The sequence below is a fragment of the Lynx canadensis genome, chromosome A1 (assembly GCF_007474595.2).
Source record: "Lynx canadensis isolate LIC74 chromosome A1, mLynCan4.pri.v2, whole genome shotgun sequence".
In the NCBI taxonomy this organism is placed as follows: Eukaryota; Metazoa; Chordata; class Mammalia; order Carnivora; family Felidae; genus Lynx; species Lynx canadensis.
The window spans coordinates 1,661,370-1,683,720 of NC_044303.2; the positions used below are offsets into that span (position 1 = coordinate 1,661,370).

Sequence of the window (22,351 nt, forward strand, 5' to 3'; positions counted from 1 at the left end):
GAAGGGCCTACTGTGCGTGTCTGGCTGCCGTGGGCCTGGAGCAGTGTGAACAGGCAAGAAAGACCTACTGTGCGTGTCTGGCTGCCGTGGGCCTGGAGCAGTGTGAACAGGCAAGAAAGACCTACTGTGCGTGTCTGGCTGCCGTGGGCCTGGAGCAGTGTGAACAGGCAAGAAAGACCTACTGTGCGTGTCTGGCTGCCGTGGGCCTGGAGCAGTGTGAACTGGCAAGAAAGACCTACTGTGCGTGTCTGGCTGCCGTGGGCCTGGAGCAGTGTGAACAGGCAAGAAGGGCCTACTGTGCGTGTCTGGCTGCCGTGGGCCTGGAGCAGTGTGAACAGGCAAGAAGGGCCTACTGTGCGTGTCTGGCTGCCGTGGGCCTGGAGCAGTGTGAACTGGCAAGAAAGACCTACTGTGCGTGTCTGGCTGCCGTGGGCCTGGAGCAGTGTGAACGGGCAAGAAGGGCCTACTGTGCGTGTCTGGCTGCCGTGGGCCTGGAGCAGTGTGAACAGGCAAGAAAGGCCTACTGTGCGTGTCTGGCTGCCGTGGGCCTGGAGCAGTGTGAACTGGCAAGAAGGGCCTACTGTGCGTGTCTGGCTGCCGTGGGCCTGGAGCAGTGTGAACTGGCAAGAAGGGCCTACTGTGCGTGTCTGGCTGCCGTGGGCCTGGAGCAGTGTGAACTGGCAAGAAAGACCTACTGTGCGTGTCTGGCTGCCGTGGGCCTGGAGCAGTGTGAACAGGCAAGAAGGGCCTACTGTGCGTGTCTGGCTGCCGTGGGCCTGGAGCAGTGTGAACAGGCAAGAAAGGCCTACTGTGCGTGTCTGGCTGCCGTGGGCCTGGAGCAGTGTGAACAGGCAAGAAAGACCTACTGTGCGTGTCTGGCTGCCGTGGGCCTGGAGCAGTGTGAACTGGCAAGAAGGGCCTACTGTGCGTGTCTGGCTGCCGTGGGCCTGGAGCAGTGTGAACAGGCAAGAAAGACCTACTGTGCGTGTCTGGCTGCCGTGGGCCTGGAGCAGTGTGAACAGGCAAGAAAGACCTACTGTGCGTGTCTGGCTGCCGTGGGCCTGGAGCAGTGTGAACTGGCAAGAAGGGCCTACTGTGCGTGTCTGGCTGCCGTGGGCCTGGAGCAGTGTGAACTGGCAAGAAGGGCCTACTGTGCGTGTCTGGCTGCCGTGGGCCTGGAGCAGTGTGAACAGGCAAGAAGGGCCTACTGTGCGTGTCTGGCTGCCGTGGGCCTGGAGCAGTGTGAACAGGCAAGAAAGACCTACTGTGCGTGTCTGGCTGCCGTGGGCCTGGAGCAGTGTGAACTGGCAAGAAGGGCCTACTGTGCGTGTCTGGCTGCCGTGGGCCTGGAGCAGTGTGAACAGGCAAGAAGGGCCTACTGTGCGTGTCTGGCTGCCGTGGGCCTGGAGCAGTGTGAACAGGCAAGAAGGGCCTACTGTGCGTGTCTGGCTGCCGTGGGCCTGGAGCAGTGTGAACTGGCAAGAAGGGCCTACTGTGCGTGTCTGGCTGCTGCGGGCCTGGAGCAGTGTGAACTGGCAAGAAGGGCCTACTGTGCGTGTCTCGCTGCCGTGGGCCTGGAGCAGTGTGAACTGGCAAGAAGGGCCTACTGTGCGTGTCTGGCTGCCGTGGGCCTGGAGCAGTGTGAACAGGCAAGAAGGGCCTACTGTGCGTGTCTGGCTGCCGTGGGCCTGGAGCAGTGTGAACAGGCAAGAAGGGCCTACTGTGCGTGTCTCGCTGCCGTGGGCCTGGAGCAGTGTGAACTGGCAAGAAGGGCCTACTGTGCGTGTCTGGCTGCCGTGGGCCTGGAGCAGTGTGAACAGGCAAGAAGGGCCTACTGTGCGTGTCTGGCTGCCGTGGGCCTGGAGCAGTGTGAACAGGCAAGAAGGGCCTACTGTGCGTGTCTGGCTGCCGCGGGCCTGGAGCAGTGTGAACTGGCAAGAAGGGCCTACTGTGCGTGTCTGGCTGCCGTGGGCCTGGAGCAGTGTGAACTGGCCCCAGGAGCTGGGGGCCTCATAGAATTGCTGTGTTTTAAAGATGTTTTATGTTTCTTCTTCACTGAACACACAAAAAAATCAGCTTCCAGGCATTCTGCCAAACTTAACTCTATGTCTGGAAAAGAACAAAATGGGAAGGGCAGGAATTGAAGACTGAGCAATCGAAATACAAAAAGGAAGAGAAAAACATCAGCCGAAATGCAAAAGATTGGAGAAGAGAGAGAGTATGCAAGATTCAGTGTGGTGGAGTTCATTGATTTTCAGCAGCAAATAGGTGTTCAGTTGGAAGAGGATGAAAACCCACGTTCTCGGGGCGCCTGGGTGGCTCAGTCGGTTGAGCGTCCGACTTCAGCTCGGGTCATGATCTCATAGCTCATGAGTTTGAGACCCGCGCTGGGCTCTGTGCTGATGGCTCGGAGCCTGGAGCCTGCTTCGGATTCTGGGTCTCCTTCTCTCTCTGCTCGCTCTCTCTCAAAGGTAAATAAACATTTACAAAAAACCTAAAAACCACGTTCTCTACCCACGGGAGCGTGGTGAAGGAGAAGGACCAGCAGGCGGGACCCTGAGTGTGAGGAGGGCGTGGGTGCTGGTAAGCACACTGAGTGAGCAGCCACCTGGGTCACAGGGGAGTCGCCCTGAGATGAGAGTGGAGCTGAACCCTAAGGGGTGAGTCGTTGCTGGAAAGGAGGTGGGGAAAGGCATGGCAGGCAGAGGAGGTACCAGATGGAGGCTGGCCCCTCCAAGGGGTGCAAGCTGGCTCTTAATTCACAAAGTACGAGGGGCAGTCAGTTTCCAAAGATGCAAAGGACAGAATGTGATGTACTGAACACGCGCTTGCTCCGTGGGCCGTGCGGGCGGAGGTTGAGCCAGCAGTGGGGCTCTGGCACCGTCGTGTGCTTACGTGACACGTGTCCAGCAGAGCACGGTGTCCTGGGAGTAGGAGAGAAAGAGGAGAAGTCGTTGAATCAAGCCAGGTTTTAGGTTTCTCTTGGTGAGTGGAGCAGAGAGACGGGTGGGCAAGCAAAGTGTCTGGAGGTCCTGACGTGGACGTCCTTAAAGTGCTGGGGTGTTTCTAGGCTAGAAATAAAGTGAGTATTCAGGGGATTAGTTAGGAAGAGATGGACGAGAGCCGCAAGATTGGGGAGTTCTAGATGGGAGCAAGGAACAGGTGGAATGGGGCGAAGAATGTGGTGATCGTGGAAAGTGCTCACTCTCCTAAATTGTCCTGTTCTAAACGTATGGTCACTAAAGCAACTGCAAGATCTTTTCTCACATTTGATTTGAAAAACCTTCAGGTCACACAGGCATTTGTATCTATGAGTTTATTTTAGTATCGTATAGGTCTTTTGGATATGCTAGAAATAATCTTCAGGAAGATGAAAAACAAGTTTTGAAATAAAATCTGATTACAGACATTAAAATTTTTATTTTGTTATATCATCTTTAGATTTTCAAGAGAAGGGGCAAAGGGGAGAGATGGGGTTTCAAGGGAGGTTTCTTTTTAACAGAAAAAATTTGGGCATATTTACATATATTTGAAAGTACTGAGTGTTCCATTTTAGAGAAATGAGTCTTGAGTTATTGAAATTTTTTTTCTTCCTAGCCGATCACAATGTCAGTAACCTCTAATCTGTGATCTGATAATTCAGAATTCACTGGGGAATAAATAATTTGTCTTTTGAATCAGATATGAAATTTTGCTCATATTATTGAAGATCTAAATAAGGTACCAATCTGTGTTTAAAATTTTAATTTAGTTGTGGAGTAAAGAATTGTCAAAAGCTGTCTGACTCTCTCCACTAACTACCCTGTCTCTCTAAACACAGCATCAGGCATATGAGAATCTGGCGGTGTGACTTGAGACAGATTCAGTGTCGGTACAAAAAGTATAGCTCCTAAGCAAAACACAAAGTAACCGTAAATTGCTTCAAAAAACCTAAGAATGTCACAGCTTGGAGATATTTCTTCTGTCTTAAGGGTAAGCCTGTACCTAAGAAAGTGGACTATTAAGCAGATCGTAAGTATTTTGTGAGATTTTAATAGTTCTTTTATTATAGAGGTTGAATTTCAAAGTTTACCTTTTTTCCCCCCAAAATAGTTCAAGTCCAGCCATTACAGAGTAGAACTAACGCAGGATATAGCCCTTGGGTGGGTTCCCTCCTCCCCTCCCACCCCCGGTCTAAGACCTCAGCCTTCACCTCAGGAGCATATTTGCTTTATAAGCAGTGGTTACTGCACCTGAGTGCAAGTGCCCCCTGGCTATTTACTAAGGCCTGAGGACCCTGGTGTTTACAGAACAACTTTGTCTTTTCTCTCATAGAATCAAGGTAAGGAGCAGTGTGCACCCAGCTCTTAGGAGAGTAGGGGCAGTAAGTCTTAAGCGCTACACAGTAACGTTAATTGAAAAAAATCAACATTTAGGAGCACCTGCGTGGCTCAGTCGGTTAGACACCCCACTCTTGATTTTGGCTCAGGTCACGATCTCACGGTTCCTTGAGTTCGAGCCCTGCGTAGGGCTCCACGCTGACGGTGTGGAGCCTGCTTGGGATTCTGCCTTCCTCTCTCTCTGACCCTCCCTTGCTCTCTCTCTCTCTCTCTCTCTCTTTCTGTCTCAAAGATAAATAAATAAGCTTTTAAAAAAAAGCAGCATTTACTTATATTCACCTTCAAGGGAATATCATTCATTCTTTTCAACTCATCGTCTTGTTCTAGCGCGTAAGGTCTGGCAGAGATGGCGGCGGGGGCTCCCGCAGCAGAAGGGAGGGCAGTGCCGGCAGTGGTGAGTATTTCCTGTTTCCTTGACGTACTGGATTTGACCGACGTCTAGCACACGGGCTTCTTGAAACGTCTTGGATAATCAGAAAGAACGCCTTTTGTTCTGTACGCAGTAAAACCTCACTTACTCCAATTAATTTTGTAAGCATTCTGTTATGTGAATGATGGTGAATGTCGGTGGATTTTACTTCTTCGGTAAGCACACCTGTGTTTGCTAAGTGGTTAATAAATAAGTTCATGCTGAATAGATTACCACATATGTCCATGCTAATGAGGTTTTACTGTGTTACATTTTGTTAATTTACCTTTTAGGGCAGTGCGATGAGAAGTAAGATGGCCTTCTAGAATGCTGGCAGTGCTGAATATACTTTAGCGTAGAAATCGTGCCAGTCTGGGCATTAGGAGACATGATTCTAGTTCCTGTCTTGATCACGACAGCCGTCTCCCTTTGGACCAGCCACATAAATGCCGTAGGCTTTAAGAGATTTCTAAATTTGTTTGCATCGCTCAGTTCCTTGACTTCGACCACTTGTCACAGCATTACTTAGTAACAAGGTTGTTAAGTTTTCCTTCCCGTTTTCCTCATCATCAAAATCTGCCTTCTCTGTCCACGTCAGAGGAATAGTATAAGTTAAACTTAGTAGAAATTTGGGGGTTTTAAAGAAACGGATCGGAAAAATAAAGGCTAAATTGGGATGTGTAAATACACGTACATTCTCTCATATCTGTACGTCGCACTGTCCTGCAGACGTGACCCGGGTCCGTGCCCCCGCCCGGCTCCACCCCTCGTCTCTTTGTGATGTAGGCGTCAGGGCAGAGACAGTGTGAGGCGTAGTTCGGTAGGCCTTTATTTCATTCATTCGCAAACGCAAACGTTTATTAGATGCATACCAGGTGCCAGCTAAAGACGGTGCTAAGTGCCAGAGGCGTAGGGATGAGTAGAACACGGTCCCTGTGCTCAGGGAAGTTAAAATCTAGTTGGAAGGACACACAGGTCTCAGGCGCTGCTGAGAATGCTACTGACTTCCCTGGGGATACAAACTGCAGCTGGGACAAAGATTCCTTCCTGAGATCTGAGCTCTGCTTGGCCAGATGGGTTTAAGCAGTTACGATCATCAGGGGCGTCTCGTTCTAGCAAGACAGTTTGATGCTCTGAGGATCAGTCCGGCTTTTCCAGCTGAACCTCACAGTCCTCGCCTGTTTACCCTCAGGTCCCAGGAGTAGTTACCCAGGGCCTCAGAAAGTAGCAGCTGCCGCCTGCAGTCTGTGTCCCACGCACGCCAGGGCGGTTTGCCGCGTCGAGGAGTAGCCATTTCCTACCTCGTCAGCCCCCCGTGGTCCTGATGGGCGTTGACGTTCCCATACCGTCCCCTGACCCTCAGATGTGGCCTCCGCTCTGTTACCCCTGCCCCACCCCTGCTTCAGTGTGTTCACTCAGCTCTCTGGGGTTGGACTTAACTGAGTCCTGGGTCTGAAAGATCTGTCCCAGCAGTTCTCATAAGCGGGCGACGGCCAAGCAGGCCTGCAGCCTCTTACCCAAAGTCTGTGGGGCCAAGTGTGTCGTGGAATTCGGCATCTTTTGGAGTTCAGAAACCTTCTGTGGTGCTTTACCCATATATGATACCCGTGGGGTGCACCTCACAATCAGACAGAACTGTTACTGATTCGGGAAAACACATGGGTAATTACACTAAGGTTAAATAATGGCTAAAAATAGCTTCAGGTCAAGTCGGGCTTTATGCCCATGAAGTTTACATATTGCCACCTGAAAAGTTGGCTTTCCGAGCTCTTTGGAGCTGGGAGTTGTGGAGAGGGATCATGGACTTGCACGTACCAGCAATGTCCCTAGTGGCAAAGGGTCGGCACACAAGGCTGTGGGCATCAGCTGAGAGGAACGTGGAAGGTTCAGCAGACGTCTCGCGGCTGCTGCTTCATCCTTGCTCTTAGGAAGCAGGCGGCCTGTGATAGGAGCTTTTCTTGAAATTGAGTGTCCCTTCAGGAGTCATTGTCTTGGTAACCCTAGCGAAGTGTTAAGTGTTTATCGAAGTTCTTTATTTTTTTTTTTTTAATTTTTTTTCAACGTTTTTATTTATTTTTGGGACAGAGAGAGACAGAGCATGAACGGGGGAGGGGCAGAGACAGAGGGAGACACAGAATCGGAAACAGGGTCCAGGCTCCGAGCCATCAGCCCAGAGCCTGACGCGGGGCTCGAACTCACGGACCGCGAGATCGTGACCTGGCTGAAGTCGGACGCTTAACCAACTGCGCCACCCAGGCGCCCCTCGAAGTTCTTTATTAAAGCTTATTAAAGATGGATTCACCATCTTCCAAGTTTTTTACACTTCCCTCTGAAAATCTTAAACTCAGAGGCGCCTGGGTGGCTCAGTCACTTAAGCCTCCGACTCTTGATCTGGGCTCAGGTCATGAGCTTACGGTTTGTGAGATCAAGCCCCTCGCTGGGGGCTTGGGGCCTGCTTAGGGTTCTCGCTCTCCCTGTCTGCCCATCCCCCACGCACACGTGTACATGCTCTCTCAAAAAAAAAAATCAACTTTTTTTAGTGTGAGATTCAAACAAAGTAATTATAAAAAAATCAAAATCTGAAGTTCAGAGTCACCAGCCAGTCCCTCCCAGAACGACTCCCAGCAGTCTTGTATTAAGTTCTCAGAGCCTTCTCTGGTAATTCACAAGCTTGCAGAATGTGGAGAGTGTTAGCCTCTAGACCTGAGCCTGAGTTACCCGGATGTCTTCAGCTTGAAGTCTGCTTCAGAAACATCAGGACCTCCTAACAGGATGCCAGGGCGTGCCTGGTTGGTGCTGAAGCGGAGCCCAGAGGACAGCGTCCCCAGTTCCACCCCAAGAAACTCCGCCCAGACCGTCGTCTCTGCCTCTCACAAACATCGGAAGGATCAGGGTGTGCCTCAGAGGCCACTGAGGGGCCAGACCCCCCGACACCGAGAGTTTTGCTCAGCCTCCCGAGGTGACCTCTCGCCAGTGAGACTCCTTAAACCACACCGTGTCTCAGAACACATGCCGCGCCTCAGCTGGGCCTGGCGCCTCCACCGCAGTCGGGGTCAGGGTAGCAGAGGCAGACGGCTGAGGCCGCCCGGGATCTGACAACCGAGCGCAGAGAGGGAGAGGCCTTGCCGATCCAAATTCGCCTCCTGGCCCTGGCCCTCACCCCCTGCTGTTTTCTTGTTCAATAATTTTTCCTTTCTCTCATCTATTCCATTTCAGTCCAACACAAATAGTCAGACCAAGTGCACAAATGCGCCTTATCCTCACAGGAGGGAATTTTGGCGTAGAAACTGTGTTACTGACACATTTTTACAAGCTGGGTGTCATGGTGCCTGGTTCTCTTGGCACAAGTTTAAAGTATTAAATACTTCCTTTTCAGGGTCCTTGCTTGCTTGCTTTCTTCCCCCACCATTTGACGTTTCGTTCCTTATTTCCTGGTCCCTTGAGTTACATGGCATCCCAGACTTCTTCACTCGCTCCTGCAGCCCGAACTCGATGCCTCTTTCAGCGACCTTGCTGGTTCCACCGTAACACTTTTTCGAGAATCGCGTCTTCTGCCTTTTTTCTCCAGCTCGTGGCACAGGCCACGGTGCAGGCTGTCCTGGCTTTGAAGTCTGAGCAAACCCTGCTGCGGATGCCTCTCTCACTTGCTCTTTCCCCTCCCCTCACGGGCCCTTTCAGAGCATCCGGCAAGCACGCCGCGAAGGCACCCTCACCCCCTCCGGCGGTCTCCCGCCACTCACGTGTGCATACGGCCGCTTGCCTATTTACTGTAACCCCACATGTGACAGGCCCCCGTCTTAACCATCTTCCACCGCTACCTGTGAGACCTCAAGGTGCACATTTCCGTCTTTGTGTGGAAATATTTGGCACCTCCGTCCGGGTTAGGCCCACGGGTCAGTTAGTGGAAAGGAATGATTTCCCAAATGCGTTCAAAAGAGGCCAGCCTTAAGCTGCTCAAGTAAATGCCGTGCCTACAACTAGATTTTTTCAAGTACTGCCCGGGAAAGAGGACCAGAAGGAATTTACATAGCGGAATATGTGAAATAGAGATTTCTGAAATGATTAGCAGGAGTCCTCGAAAATTGTCCTTTTTTAAGGGCGCCTGGGTGACTCAGCCAGTTGAGCGAGCATCCGACTCTTGATTTCGGCTCGGGTCACGATCCCAGGGTCTTGGGATCGAGCCCCGCGTCAGGCGCTGAGCGTGGAGCCTGCTTGGGGTTCTCTCTCTCTGCCCCACCCCCACTCGCTCACATGTGAGTGAGTGTGTGCTCACTGTCTCCTCTCTCACTCGTACAAAATTTCCAAAAAAGGAGAAAATGTTCCTTTTCCTGCAGATCAGGCTGGTCCCACGGCAGCCTTATTTTTGCTGTTATTTTGTTTAATGAGCCTCGGCGCCCATCCTCTTTAGTGGCTCTCCAATTTGAGCACGTGTCAGAGTCACCTGGAAGGCTTGTGAAAACAGCCTGCTGAGCTCCTAGTCTAGCATTTCTGAACCAGTCTGGGCCGTGCCCAGGAATTTGCATTTCTGACAAGGTGCCCGCTGATGCTGATCTTAAAGGAGATATTACAAGAGTGCGATGTGGTGCATGTAGAAAGGTTGCTGCTGTCATTACCACCAAATGTAACTTCTTAGTAGTGGCAGTCATCCAGCCTCTGGCCTCGTGCCCTCACCCTGTCACTCCTGAGTGTACTACCCTGGGAGGTGGTTTGAGCTTGAAACTAACTTAAAATTACGTGCACGCCCACGGAAGGGGCTCGGTGCAAATACTCAGTGCTGAGGAGCTATTATTATTATTACTTGATTACGAACTGCATCGAAAAGCGATAGTGTCTGGTTTAGAATATTGAATATCCATTCCAGGATTTTCGGTACTTTAGTTTGTTTTTGTAGAATTAACTTAAGATGAAATGAACTTGTTTTAACTGGTTGAGGTAGAAACGCATTACTCTTTGAAGTGCCAAATTTTGGGTTAAGGTTTTAGCTGTTCAGTGCCAGAACATCAGACAGTTCAGAAAAAAAGGCACGCTGACAGTCAACTCACACAAAGAGAGCCGTATTCGACCCGTTCCAAGTCGCCGAGGTCAGCCTCTGTGTGCTCTGCTGGATAAGCCAGATGAGAGGAGGAATCCTATGCCTGCCTAGTGAGCCGGCTTGCATTGAAAGGCCAGGAAATCCGCAGAACGCATCTGCTTCTCATGTGTATCTGTCCTCGGGAAACAAGAGTGCCTTCTTGTAAGGCAGCGTCCATTTCAGCATGATGGTTGCATCTTGTGACTTGAGTACTGTGTTTGTCATTAAGGTTTCGTTTTCAAATCATTTTTATTCACTCTGTGTGATAATAGTTTGCTGCATTTTTTCATTTAATTTTTATCATGTCTTGGGTGTGAACTTTTGCTGTGAAAATGTATCTCCTAATTTTACACAAAAAATAATTTTATAATGAAAACGAGTAGGATAATATGACTCCGTGAACAGAAATTTCCTTTAAGGTCAACTTTTTGAGGAACCTGTCTTTTATAAAGTACACTGTGACCATGTTCTAGTTTTAAAAACTGAAGTTTTAAGATTATAGTCCAAAGACGAGTACGTTTTTGACCAGAAGACCTTCTTCGCACAGTTTTGCGAGCCTCAGTGGTGTCACAGGCAGAGGGAAGAGCTCATGCCTAGTGCCCACCGCCTCCTGACGAACGGAAGATTACGGCCTAAGGAGGTGAGGCAGGAAAAGCACATGTGAATACACCTAAGTTCAAAGAATCCAGTCAGCAAAATGTAGCTGATGTCTAGGAAGAAAGACAGCGAGTATGCCCGGGGCAAAAAAGCCCAGAGAAGCCAGAGGCACTGAGGGCTCTTATTTCTCAAGACAGTCACTCCTGTCTGGTCCAGCCCCCCCCCCCCCCCCCACTTACCCCAGAAAGCCAAGGAGCAATTTTGCCGGATTCCCCGGAATGTAAGCATTTGGAAGCTGATACGTAACACAGAGCGAGCTTCGGTAGCCGTGAATGTTGCCAGAGGGTCGATAGCGCTCACTACAGCACCGAAGCGTTCTCTGGGTCACAGATTGTGAAGAGGTCCCTTTGTGTCAGTCTGCCTTGCTGGTGTCCCCTGCTAATGGACCGCCTGTTTTCTGGTACAGGGATTCTCTGAGCCAGGGGGTCGGCACACTCTTTCTGTGGAGAGCCTGGTGGTAGAGAGCTGGGGCTCCGGGGCTGTACCTGACACTTGCTGTGTTGCAAAGGCAGGCACGCAGAGACGACAGGGAAGTGACCGAGTGCGGCTGGCCTCTCTGAAGCTTCAGCTTTGGACGCTGAAATGTGAATGTCCTATAAATTTCGTGGGTCACAAAATATTTTTCCCAGCCATTTAAAAACGTACAAACTGCTCTTAGCTCACTAGATATTCAAGAACAGGGATGGGCCAGGTTTGGCACCCACACTGTAGTTGTGCTAATTCTTGTTTTCTTGCTCCAGACCAGACTCTCCATGAATATCCCTGGGGGTGACAGGTGGAGACCCGGGGGTTGTCTTCTTGATCAAAGTACTGGTTTTAGCTATCTAATCCAAGCATGCAGCTTGTGCAATAGCAGTAAGATTCTGTGTCACTGAACGTTTCCTCTTAAAGCTGCCTTAGCTGTCCCAGCCACCTCCAAATATGTGGCGCACATATTAACAGAGCGTATGAGGTTTTGTGTCTTCAACATAACATACTACTTTGCTCTGGGCCTTAGCTAATTGTCCTGCATTCGAGGTCATTGTAATTAATTCCTCAGTGTCTGTGGACCCTTTTTTCCAAGTCACTGCATCTTACATTATCTTGAGCACATTACTTAATCTTTTTGTCACAGTTTCCTCGTCAGTAAAATGGGACCGAAAATAGGACCTACCTAATAGGGTTACTGAGAGGGAGAGACGCATTAATACATAGAAAGCACTTAAGACAGGGACAGCTGGGTGGCTCAGTCGGTTGAGCATCTGATCTTGGTTTCGGCTCAGGTCATGATCTCACGGTTTCATGGGTTGGAGGCCCACGTCAGGTTCCATGCTGACGGTGCAGAGCCTGCTTGGCATTCTGTCTTCCTCTCTTTCTGCTCCTCCCCAACTCACGCTGTTTCTGTCTCTCTCAAAATAAATAAACTTAAAAAAAAAAAAAAGAAAACAAAAGAAAGGAAGAAAGCACTTAAGACAGTGCCTGACACAGAAGGCACTTGCTAAGGGCGATTCCTGTTTGACCAGGGAGACTGTGGGCAGTATCTGAAGTTCTGTTGTCCACATCTGTGTATAGTGAGGGGCCACTCCTCACCTCTACTCAACGTGTGATCCTGGAGTTGGTTACTTTCAGTGTTTTTCCTACCACCACAAGATCACACTTATCCATGCGTGAAGATAAATGTCAAGTGTACTTCTGTCTTACCGTAGAGTTTATAGAAAGGTGTTTTTTGTTTTTTTTTTAACAAAAATACTAGAAATTGTATATACAAGTGAGTGTTGGTTTTTGAAGTTACCAGTTTGGAAAACTGACTATTTATTCCAATAATGCTGTTAACCAAAACATTCATTAAAAAAAAAAAAAAATCATGAAACTCTTCTTTTGGGATTTCCATCAGAGGCAAATTACAAAAGCACAGGAAATCCAATCTAAACATTTTACTGATCTATGTAATATATGTATTCAAATCTGATAAAATATATAAAACAAATGTATATTACACATATCTGTAAAATATATATACACATTTTATATGTACACACGCACACACACATATTCCATCAGTTGTTTTTTTTTTCTTTCTTGTATTTCTATCAACAAATAAGCATGTATCAAGTTCCTGACCATAGCAGGTATTCAGTAAATACGATTCCCTTCCAGCTTGTCTTTCTTCCATATGTTTTTCATATACCAGGTACTAAGCATTTAAGATATACAAAATAGAATTCTAAAAATGCAATAGACCATTTCTCTACTTTGCTCACGTCTTCACTGATTCCCTCCACAGCCTCCTTCAACTGAGTGTTACCTATTCCAGTAGCTACCACAATCACCTTTTCCAATTTTGATACATCCCTGTTAGCTGTTCTGTTGGATGATAATACAATTAGCTCAATAGGAGTAGAGAGTAAGGGGTGAAGTTAAACTGAGAATCACAGCTGTAACAATATGAAAATGAGGGAAAGTTTTCACAGTAAAATTAGGTCCAAGCAACGGGTCTTGTAAAATTGTGCGGGATTAAAGCATTTCAGCCGACGATGCCATTCTCTTTTAGATGGTAGGGCTTGGGAAGGTACTTTGGATCCATAGCTATGCTATGCTGCCCCTTAACTTTCAAAAGGGGCAGAGGCAAAGGAATATCAGCTTTTTTGTAACAAGGGTATAGATCGCTTGCAAGTCTGACTACAAAATACCTAGAAGTAAATGGGACAATAGATTCATGCTGAAGGTCTCAAAAGTGCTGTCTGATGTTCTTCCATACTTCTAGATATAAACAAAACTTTCTTTATGCTTAAGGAATAAGAGAAGATCTTCCATAGTGATTGCATCTTTGTAGGTGCTAAAGTGAGTATTATCTTGGAGAGGGAGGAGAGAGAGAGAGAGAGAGACCAAAAAAAAAAAATTTTAATGTCTAATGGATAGTGAAATCCAGTAAAATGGATAGTTTACAGCTCACCAAAAGAGAATCATTTAAAAAAAATTTTTGTTTATTCATTCTTGAGAGAGAGTGTGTGACAGAGCATGAGCAGGGGAGGGACAGAGAGAGGAGACACAGAATCCAAAGCAGGCTCCAGGCTCGAAGCTGTCAGCACAGAGCCCAATGCGGGGCTCGAGCTCATGAACCACGAGATCATGACCTGAGCTGAAGTCGGACGCTTAACCAACTGAGTCACCCAGGAGCTCCAAGAGAATAATTTAAGAAGAGTGAAAAACAGAGAACAATCTGAGTGTTGATGGGAGGGTGGGGGAGAGGCATTGAGGAGGGCACTTGTTGGGATGAGCACTGGGTGTCGTATGTAAGCGATGAACCGTGGGAATCTACCCCAAAAACCAAGAACACACTTTACACACTGTATGTTAGTCAATTTGACAATAAATTATATTTAAAAAAGAAGAAGAAGAAGAAGAGATTGAAAAGAGTAAGGGGGGGCACCTGGGTTGCTCAGTCGGCTAAGTGTCCAACTTCGGCTCAGATCATGATCTCACGGTTCGGGAGTTCGAGCCCCACGTCGGGCTGTGTGCTGATGCCTCAGAGCCTGGAGCCTGCTTCAGATTCTGTGTCTCTTCTCTCTGCCCCTCCCCTGCTCATGCTCTGTCTCTCTCTCTCTCTCTCTCTCAAGAATAAATAAACATTTAAAAACATTTTTTTTTTTTAAATAGAAAGGAGTAAGGGACACTGTGTAACATGTTCAGAGGGAAAGGGGTAGCACTTTCAAAAAACAAGAAACTGATAGGGGACAGTTGATAGTCTCCCCAGCTTAAGGGAGGGAGTTGGATGTTGGAGAATTATCGGAAATGTATCAGTTAATTGGACCTGGAAAACTAAAAAGGCCATAAGAATTTCCAATTAAGATAGTGTGGGTAACCCTGAGGAACGTGGTCTCAGTACGCTGCTGGAGGCCAAAATCAGATTCCAATGATTTAAAGAGCATATGGGATGCAGGAAGGTGGACAGCTGTTGTCTCCTGTACGGTAGTAAATATGAAGCAAAATGTAGCGTTGCCAAGAATTCAAGAAATGTAAATTAAGCTATAAAATTATCAATGATTTTTTTAAAAGGATAATTCTTTAGGATACCGACGATGAGATGAGATGGGTATTCTTTTATAAGTTAAGTACTTCTGGAGGGAGCTCTAAGTGGTATGCCTTGTTGGGAATGTTCAGTAATCTTCATTAAAGACCTTTAAAATGTCCATATCCTAGATTCAGACAAAGAGCTACATACACACATATATTGATCACATTATCGGTGACAGAAAACACGAGAATGAGCTAAATGTTCAACTGGAAATAATTCCAGGTTTAATTCTGCTCTCTACAGTTGTATCACTCTGTGGCAATTGTTACTGGCAATTGTCTCCACTGTGGGGACATCTGACATCGTGCTTCCTTGCCCAAGCTTTAAGGGAGTTATGTTGCCATCAGAAGTCCCGAAGCCTCTGAACATTTAATATTTAATATAACGGCTTCTGGAGATGATACAACTTTTGAAAAAGAATCTTATTTGCAACTAGAGTGTAGTGAACAACAGTAATTATACAGTGTGGCTTCTCTTTACTTTTTTATAATTCATACAAAAGTGTTAAAAGCGTACTGAAATCAATAAAATAGGGAAAAAACGAGAAAATCAGATATTTTATTGGGTTTTTCAAATGCGCTAAAGGTGTGGCATCATGGAAATTATGTGCAGTAACTGTTTGAGGTAAGAGTCACCGCAGATGATAAAGGACCTGCGGGGGTGGCCCTGTCCCTTTGCCTCTGCCGCACGTGGGGCAACTCCAGGCACTGAGTACAACACAATTAAGTCCCATCAGATTTTTAAAATCTTGTTGGTGGCACGAAAGGTAAAGAAATCTATATACTTGTCTTATTTTCACATTACTCCTGTAAATGTGCTACAGACTCCGTTTTGTAAAATCTTTGCCATAATCTGATTCTGTTTAAAGAATTAACAAAAACGACGTATATTGTTTTTCATCTTCTCTCTGTAGTTACTTTCTTCTGCCTTCATTTTATCTACAATTATAAATAATTTTCATACTCTTAACCATATTCTTTCTAAATAAGTAATGACTGTCTTCCCTTGGAAAGTGAATTCGTTTTTATTTGAAGAGAATGTATGGTGAAAGTTGATGTAGTCAGCCTCTTAACTTTACTTAATTTGGTCCATGAATAGAGCCTATGTTATAAAACTCACTGTTCTACCGGAACAGAAGAGAAACGCTTACATTTTAAAACCTTAACTTTTCTAAAATGTTACAAACAGTTCACCTTCTCAGTATGAGTTGGCCTTGTAGAAACATTGGTCAAGGCAGGACGTAGTCTCCCTTCTAGCAGAACTATCATGGGATTTTTCCCAAGTCTCAAGATCGTAGGCTTGCTTTATAAGACAAGATTATTATAAGACAAGGCTATTCTGGGCATATGAGAAGGGTCTGAAACATGGGGCTATGAAAAGAGATTTTGAGTTTACTTTGTCTGGATATTTATCATTATTAAGACCGCCACTGGGGCGCCTGGGTGGCGCAGTCGGTTAAGCGTCCGACTTCAGCCAGGTCACGATCTCATGGTCTGTGAGTTCGAGCCCCGCGTCAGGCTCTGGGCTGATGGCTCGGAGCCTGGACCCTGTTTCCGATTCTGTGTCTCCCTCTCTCTCTGCCCCTCCCCTGTTCATGCTCTGTCTCTGTCTGTCCCAAAAATAAATAAAAACGTTGAAAAAAAAAATTTTTTTTAAGACCGCCATATTCTGTAGAATCTGCCAAGCTGCTAAGCTTGGAATAGCATATGGCAGGAATGCACATGTGAATACAGCCGTACTTACTCGTGTAAACTCACAGCTGTATGGAAAGTGCCACACTTTACATGGATTCTTTGCCAAAGAGGCATACTTGTAGAATGGGCAAGGACCAGGCCGGCGATCAGGCAACCTGGGTTTTGCTGATGGCCTTGCCACTAACTGTGAACTCTCGAACAAGTGACTTTACCTCTTTAAGCGTGTTTTCTCATATGAAAACTAAAGAGGTCAGACTTAAGTTTTTTAGTTATTCGTATGTGTGCTCCTGCTTACTGAAATTATTACTTCTATTTCTGACGGTAAGATGGACTGAATAGTCAAGGAAACTCCTCCAGGAATAGCACTCCTGAAAGTGGTGAATTGAATATGGGGTGGGGGGAGGGAGGGGCGGGGAAGAGGAAGGAAATAAGAAAATGAAAAAAAAACTTGTAAATGCGTGGCCGAGTTGGCAAGAGAAAGGGAAATTCTTAGGGCGCCTCAGTCGGTCAAGCATCCAGCCCTTGGTTTTGGCACAGGTCGTGGTCTCGTGGTTCCTGAGATCAAGCGCCCCGTCAGGCTCTGTGTTGACAGGGTGAGTCTGCTCGGGATTCTCTCCCTCCGTCTCCATCTGCCCCCTCCCCCTCTCATTCTCTCTCCCTCTCTCTTAAAATAAGTAAAAAAAACATTTTTAAGGGAAATTCTTCGGAGATTCTAATGAATAGAAAATTTAAACCCAAAGGAGTAAATGCAAGGGCTGGCCTTTGTCCTGGCTACTCCCTAGCGGCCTAGATCCTGGGTCTAGAGGCCATTCATGGGGAACAAGAGAGAACGGCCAGGGGCCCCCAAAACGCCAGGAGTCAGATCAAAGAATCCCTTCATAAAGCCAGGACTCCTAACAGGAAATACTGGCAGTGGGTCAACTAGAAAAGGATCCCCCCCCGCAGAGGACGGTTTCCACCTTGGCACTCCTGGAACGCAAAAAACAGGAAAAGCTCCCTGGAAAATCCCTAACCTTAAGCCCTCAATCACAGAGTTTGGGAGACAGAGTTCGCATCACCGTGTGTGACCTGCGGAGCCCCAAGCTGAAAGCTGGGCTTAAAGTGGGACTGTTGGTGCTGCTCCCAGGTGCCCAGGAGACACAGGCTTAGACCCGCTCCGAAGGCAGACAAGCCTCAAACAAGGCCTTCAGATGACGTTACAAAGGACAGGAACACACGATGAAAAACGAAGGGCGGGGGCGGGGGGGTACCTGGGTGGCTCAGTCAGTTGCACCTCTGACTTTGGCTCAGGTCACGACCTCATGGTTCGTGAGTTCCAGCACCGCATCGTGCTGTGTGCTGTCGGCACAGAGCCCGCTCAGATCCTGTCTCCCTCGCTGCCCCTCTCCCCCTCAAAAATAAATTTTAAAAATTAAGTACGATAAAAGTCTTGGGGCTCATGGGTGGTTCAGTCAGTTGACTGTCTGATTTTGGCTCAGGTCGTGATCTCATGGTTCATGAGTTCAAGTCCCACATTGGGCTCTTGCTGTCAGCGTGGAGCCCACTTCAGATCCTGTGTCCCCCTATCTCTCTGCACCTCCCCCACTCATGCACTCTCTCTCGAAAATAAATACAATTGAAAAAAGTCTGGATACATGAAGATAAAGCACTATGAATGCTCAACAAAAGAAACTGTGGAATGCAATTTTCAAAGACTAAAGATATTTTTCAAATGTTAATTTGTTTATTTGGAGAGGGAGAGAGAGAATTCCAAGCAGGCTCTGTGCTGACGGCACCCCAGAGACTACAGATATTTTAATTATCAGATACAAATATGTTTTAAGGGGCACCGGGCTGACTCAGTCGGTGGAGCATGTGACTCTTGATCTCAGGGTTGTGAGCTCAAGCCCCACATTGGGTGTAGAGATTGCTTAAAAATAAAACCCTGGGGCGCCTGGGTGGCTCAGTTAGTTAAGCATCTGACTCTTGGCATTCGGCTCAGGTGATGATCTTGCAGTTCATGAAATCAGGCCCCGTGTCGTGCTCTGCATGGACAGCATAGAGCTGCTTGGGATTCCTGCTCTCCTTGCCCACCCCCCGTCTCTCTCTCAAAATAAATAAATTTTTTAAAAATATATATATATTTTTTTAAGTGACAATATAGGTATCTTTTGTTATCTGAACTCTAGAACTGAATAGATTCAGATAATTTTTTTTAAATGTGGTTGTTATCCTCAGGTATCTGAACTCTTAAAACACTTAAACACTTGCTATCTACAATTTAAGATTTGGGGAGCCTGTGTGGCTCAGTTGGCTGAGCATCAGACTTCAGCTCAGGTCGTGATCTCACGGTTTGTGAGTTCGAGCCCTGCGTCGGGCTCTGTGCTGACGGCTCAGAGCCTGGAGCCCGCTTCGGATTCTGTGTCTCCCTCTCTTTCTGCCTCTCCCCCACTCACACTCTGTCTTTCTCTCTCAAAAATAAATAAACATTAAAAAAAATTTAAAAGTAATAATAAACTCAAATAACACAGATTTCCTCACTGTCCAAATTCTCACTATACAATCCCAGAAATCAGATCCAAAATAGTGGGGAATTCTTGTGTGTTTTAAGTATGGTAAAGTGATAAAAGAATATAGAAGTTACTAGGCAGATTGGAAAGAACCAAATACAACTTCCAAAAATGAAAATATAATTGAAATTAGAAATTCCTCTATTAAAAAGGTTCGATGGCTTAAACCAAGGGTTGGAAAACTACAGCCTGCAGATCAAATCTGGCTTGAGCCACCACCTGTTTTTGGCAGTAAAGTTTTCCTGGAGCACAGCCGTGCTCAATCTGATTTCATGCTGCAGTAGAAACCATATGGCATGCAAAGCATCAAACATTTGCTGTTTGACCCTTTACAGAAAAAGTTTGTTGGCCCTGAATAGCTCATTAGATCAGATAAAGAGAGAATGCATGACTTGGAAGACAGAGCTGAAAAATTACCCAGAATACAGGACAGAGGGTCACGGTGATGGAAAATAGGAGAGATTAAAGGACATGAAGGATGTAGTGAAAAGATCTAACCTGCATATATAATTGGGTGACTCTAACCCACAAACTGTGAGGTCATGACCCGAGCTGAAGTCAGACACTTAACTGACTGAGCCACCCAGGCACCCCTATATTGTAGAATTTTTAAAAATCAAGATAAAATGAAATTCCTGGACTACAGTAACATTTAAGGCAGAGATATAAGTTGTAATAGAATAAAGCATTCAAAGACCTTGGCTTTGTTTGGGAGGAGAGTAAGGATACTGATTAATTTTAAAATTTGTTAAATATATGTGTTAAAATGCCTAAAATGTTTAGTAAATATAAAAATAATTGAAATGGGATGTATAGCTTCCAAACTAGTAGAAGGGAAATATTCAAATAAGCAGGTAAAACAGATGTTGTATGTGACTCCAGAAATGTGGACATTAAAAGTTTTCCTTTTGGTAGATATGTAGCAGTGGAACAAAATATAGTGTCTGGAAATAGACTCATACATAATCAATTAACCTTTAACAAAAATGCAAAAACAGTTTTATGGAAAGAGGATAGTCTTTTCAACAAGCAGGGCTGGATTTATTGGACATCCACATGTAAAAAAATTAACGTTGATCAACAAATTACACCATATAGAAAAATTGACTCAAATAGATCATAGCCTAAATATAAAACTGAAAACTATAAACGTGCAGAAGAAAACACAGGAGAAAATCTTTGTGACTTTGGATTAGCCAAAGATTTCTTAAGATACGACATTAAAAGCATGATCCATAAAATTTTTTTAAATGGATAAATTGAACTTCATCAAAATTAACGTTTGCTTCTCTTTTAAAAGACACACAAGTGAAAAGGCAGGACGCCTAGGTGGTGCAGTTAGTTAAGCGTCTGACTCTTGATCTCAGCTCAGGTCTTGATCTCAGAGTCGCGAGTTCAGTCTCTGCATTGGGCTCAATGCTGGGTGTGGATCTTAATTAAAAAAAAAAAAAAGTGAAAGGCAAGCCAAAATAGAAAATATTTTCAGAACACGTATCTGACAAGGGACTAGAATATAAAAAAAGCTCTTACAACGTAATAGTAAGAAAACGACCCTTTTTGGTTTTTGGGTTTTTTGGATCAGGAAAATATTTGAACAGGCACTTTACTGAGGAAGGTATATGGATGACCACATATCTGATAAGGCTTAATATTCTAAAATTTATAAAGAACTTCTACAACTCAGTAACAAAAAAACCCATAGACTTTTAAATGGGCTGAAGAACAACTGAATAGACATTCTTCCAAAGGAGGCATACAGATGGTTAACAGACTCATGAAAAAATGTTCAACGTCGCTAATCACCAGAATCACAATGAGTTACCACCTCACACCTGTTAGAATGACTGTCATCAAAATGACAAGAGGTAACAAGTGTTGGCAGGGATGTAGAAAAAAGGGAACCCTTGTGCACTGTTGATGGGAATGTAAATTGGTGCAGCCACCTTGGAAAATAATGTGGAGACTCTTGAAAATTTTAAAAATAGGGACACCTGGTGGCTCAGTCAGTTAAGCATCCAACTCTTGATCTTGGCTCAGGTTATGACCTCACAGTTTGTGAGTTTGAGCCCTGTGTCGGGCTCTCTGCTGACAGCGCAGACCCCCCTTGGGATTCTCCCCCGCCCCTCTCGCTCTCTCTCTTTGCACTCCCCCTCTTGTGTTCTCCCTCTCTATAAATAAATAAAATTTAAAATATGTTAAAAATAGGGGCACCTAGGTGGCTCAGTCCATTAAGCGTCTGACTCTTGGTATCGGCTCAGGTCATGATCTCATGGTTTGCGAGTTCAAGCCCCGCATCGGGTTTCTCTCTCTCCCTCTCTCTGCCCTCCTCCACATTCTCTGTCTCTCAAAATAAATAAACTTTAAAAATTAATTAATTAATAAAAATATATATATTTAAAAGAAAAAATAATAAAAAATAAAATAAAATAATCTATTAAAAATACAATGATCATATGATCCCAACAATCTCACTTCTGGGTATGTATCCAGAGGAAATGAAAACAGGATATTAGTGGGTCATAAAATCAAGTAGCGATCGGGGCATCTGCGTGGCTCAGTTGGTTAAGCATCCAAGTCTCGATCTCGCTTCAGGCTCCTAGTCGGGCTCCGCACTGGCAGTGCAGAGCCTGCATGGGGTTCTGTCTCCCTCTCTCACTGCCTTTCCCCTGCTCACTCTCTCAAGATAAGTAAACGTTAAAAAAAAGAGGCAGATCTGCACTCCCATATTCACTGCAGCATTATTTACCGTAGCCAAGATGCAGAAACTAAGTGTCTGTCAGCAGATGAAAAGATAAAGAAGATGGGGAGTATCTATACAATAGAGTATTGATCACCCATGAGAAATAAGGAAATCCTGCCATTTGCAACAACATGAATGAAACCTGAAGGCATTATGCTAAGTGAGGTAAGTCGGAAAAAGACAAATACTGTTTGATATCACTTGTATGTGGAATAAAAGAGCCAATCTTGTAGGAACGGAGAGTAGAATCATGGTCACTGTGGTTACCAGGGGTCGAGGGAGATGTTGGATACAAACTTCCAGTTAGAAAATAAATAAGTTCTGGGGATCTAATGTACAGCGTTGTGATTACAGTTAACAACACTGTATCATAGGAGCGCCTGGGTGGCTCAGTTGGTTAAGTGTCCAACTCTTTTTTTTTTTTTAATTTTTTTTTTTTCAACGTTTATTTATTTTTGGGACAGAGAGAGACAGAGCATGAACGGGGGAGGGGCAGAGAGAGAGGGAGACACAGAATCGGAAACAGGCTCCAGGCTCTGAGCCATACAGCCCAGAGCCCGACGCGGGGCTCGAACTCACGGACCGCGAGATCGTGACCTGGCTGAAGTCGGACGCTTAACCGACTGCGCCACCCAGGCGCCCCAAGTGTCCAACTCTTGATTTTGGCTCAGGTCATGATCTTGCGGTTCGGGAGTTCAAGCTCCGCATCAGGCTTTGTGCTGACAGTCCAGAGCTGGCTTGGAATTCTCTCTCTCCGTCTCTCTACCCCTCCCCTGCTCATGCTCACACTCTCTCTCT

General features: G+C 46.1%; 1 protein-coding gene across 1 annotated transcript in view; it reads left to right on the forward strand.

The window, feature by feature from the left end:
• The window catches only part of IFT88 (intraflagellar transport 88), a 145,225-nt gene that overhangs the window by 115,743 nt on the left and 7,131 nt on the right, over positions 1-22,351 (forward strand). The window contains 1 exon segment of the mRNA XM_030307527.1: positions 4,707-4,773. Within this exon segment, the coding sequence (XP_030163387.1) occupies positions 4,707-4,773 (67 nt within the window).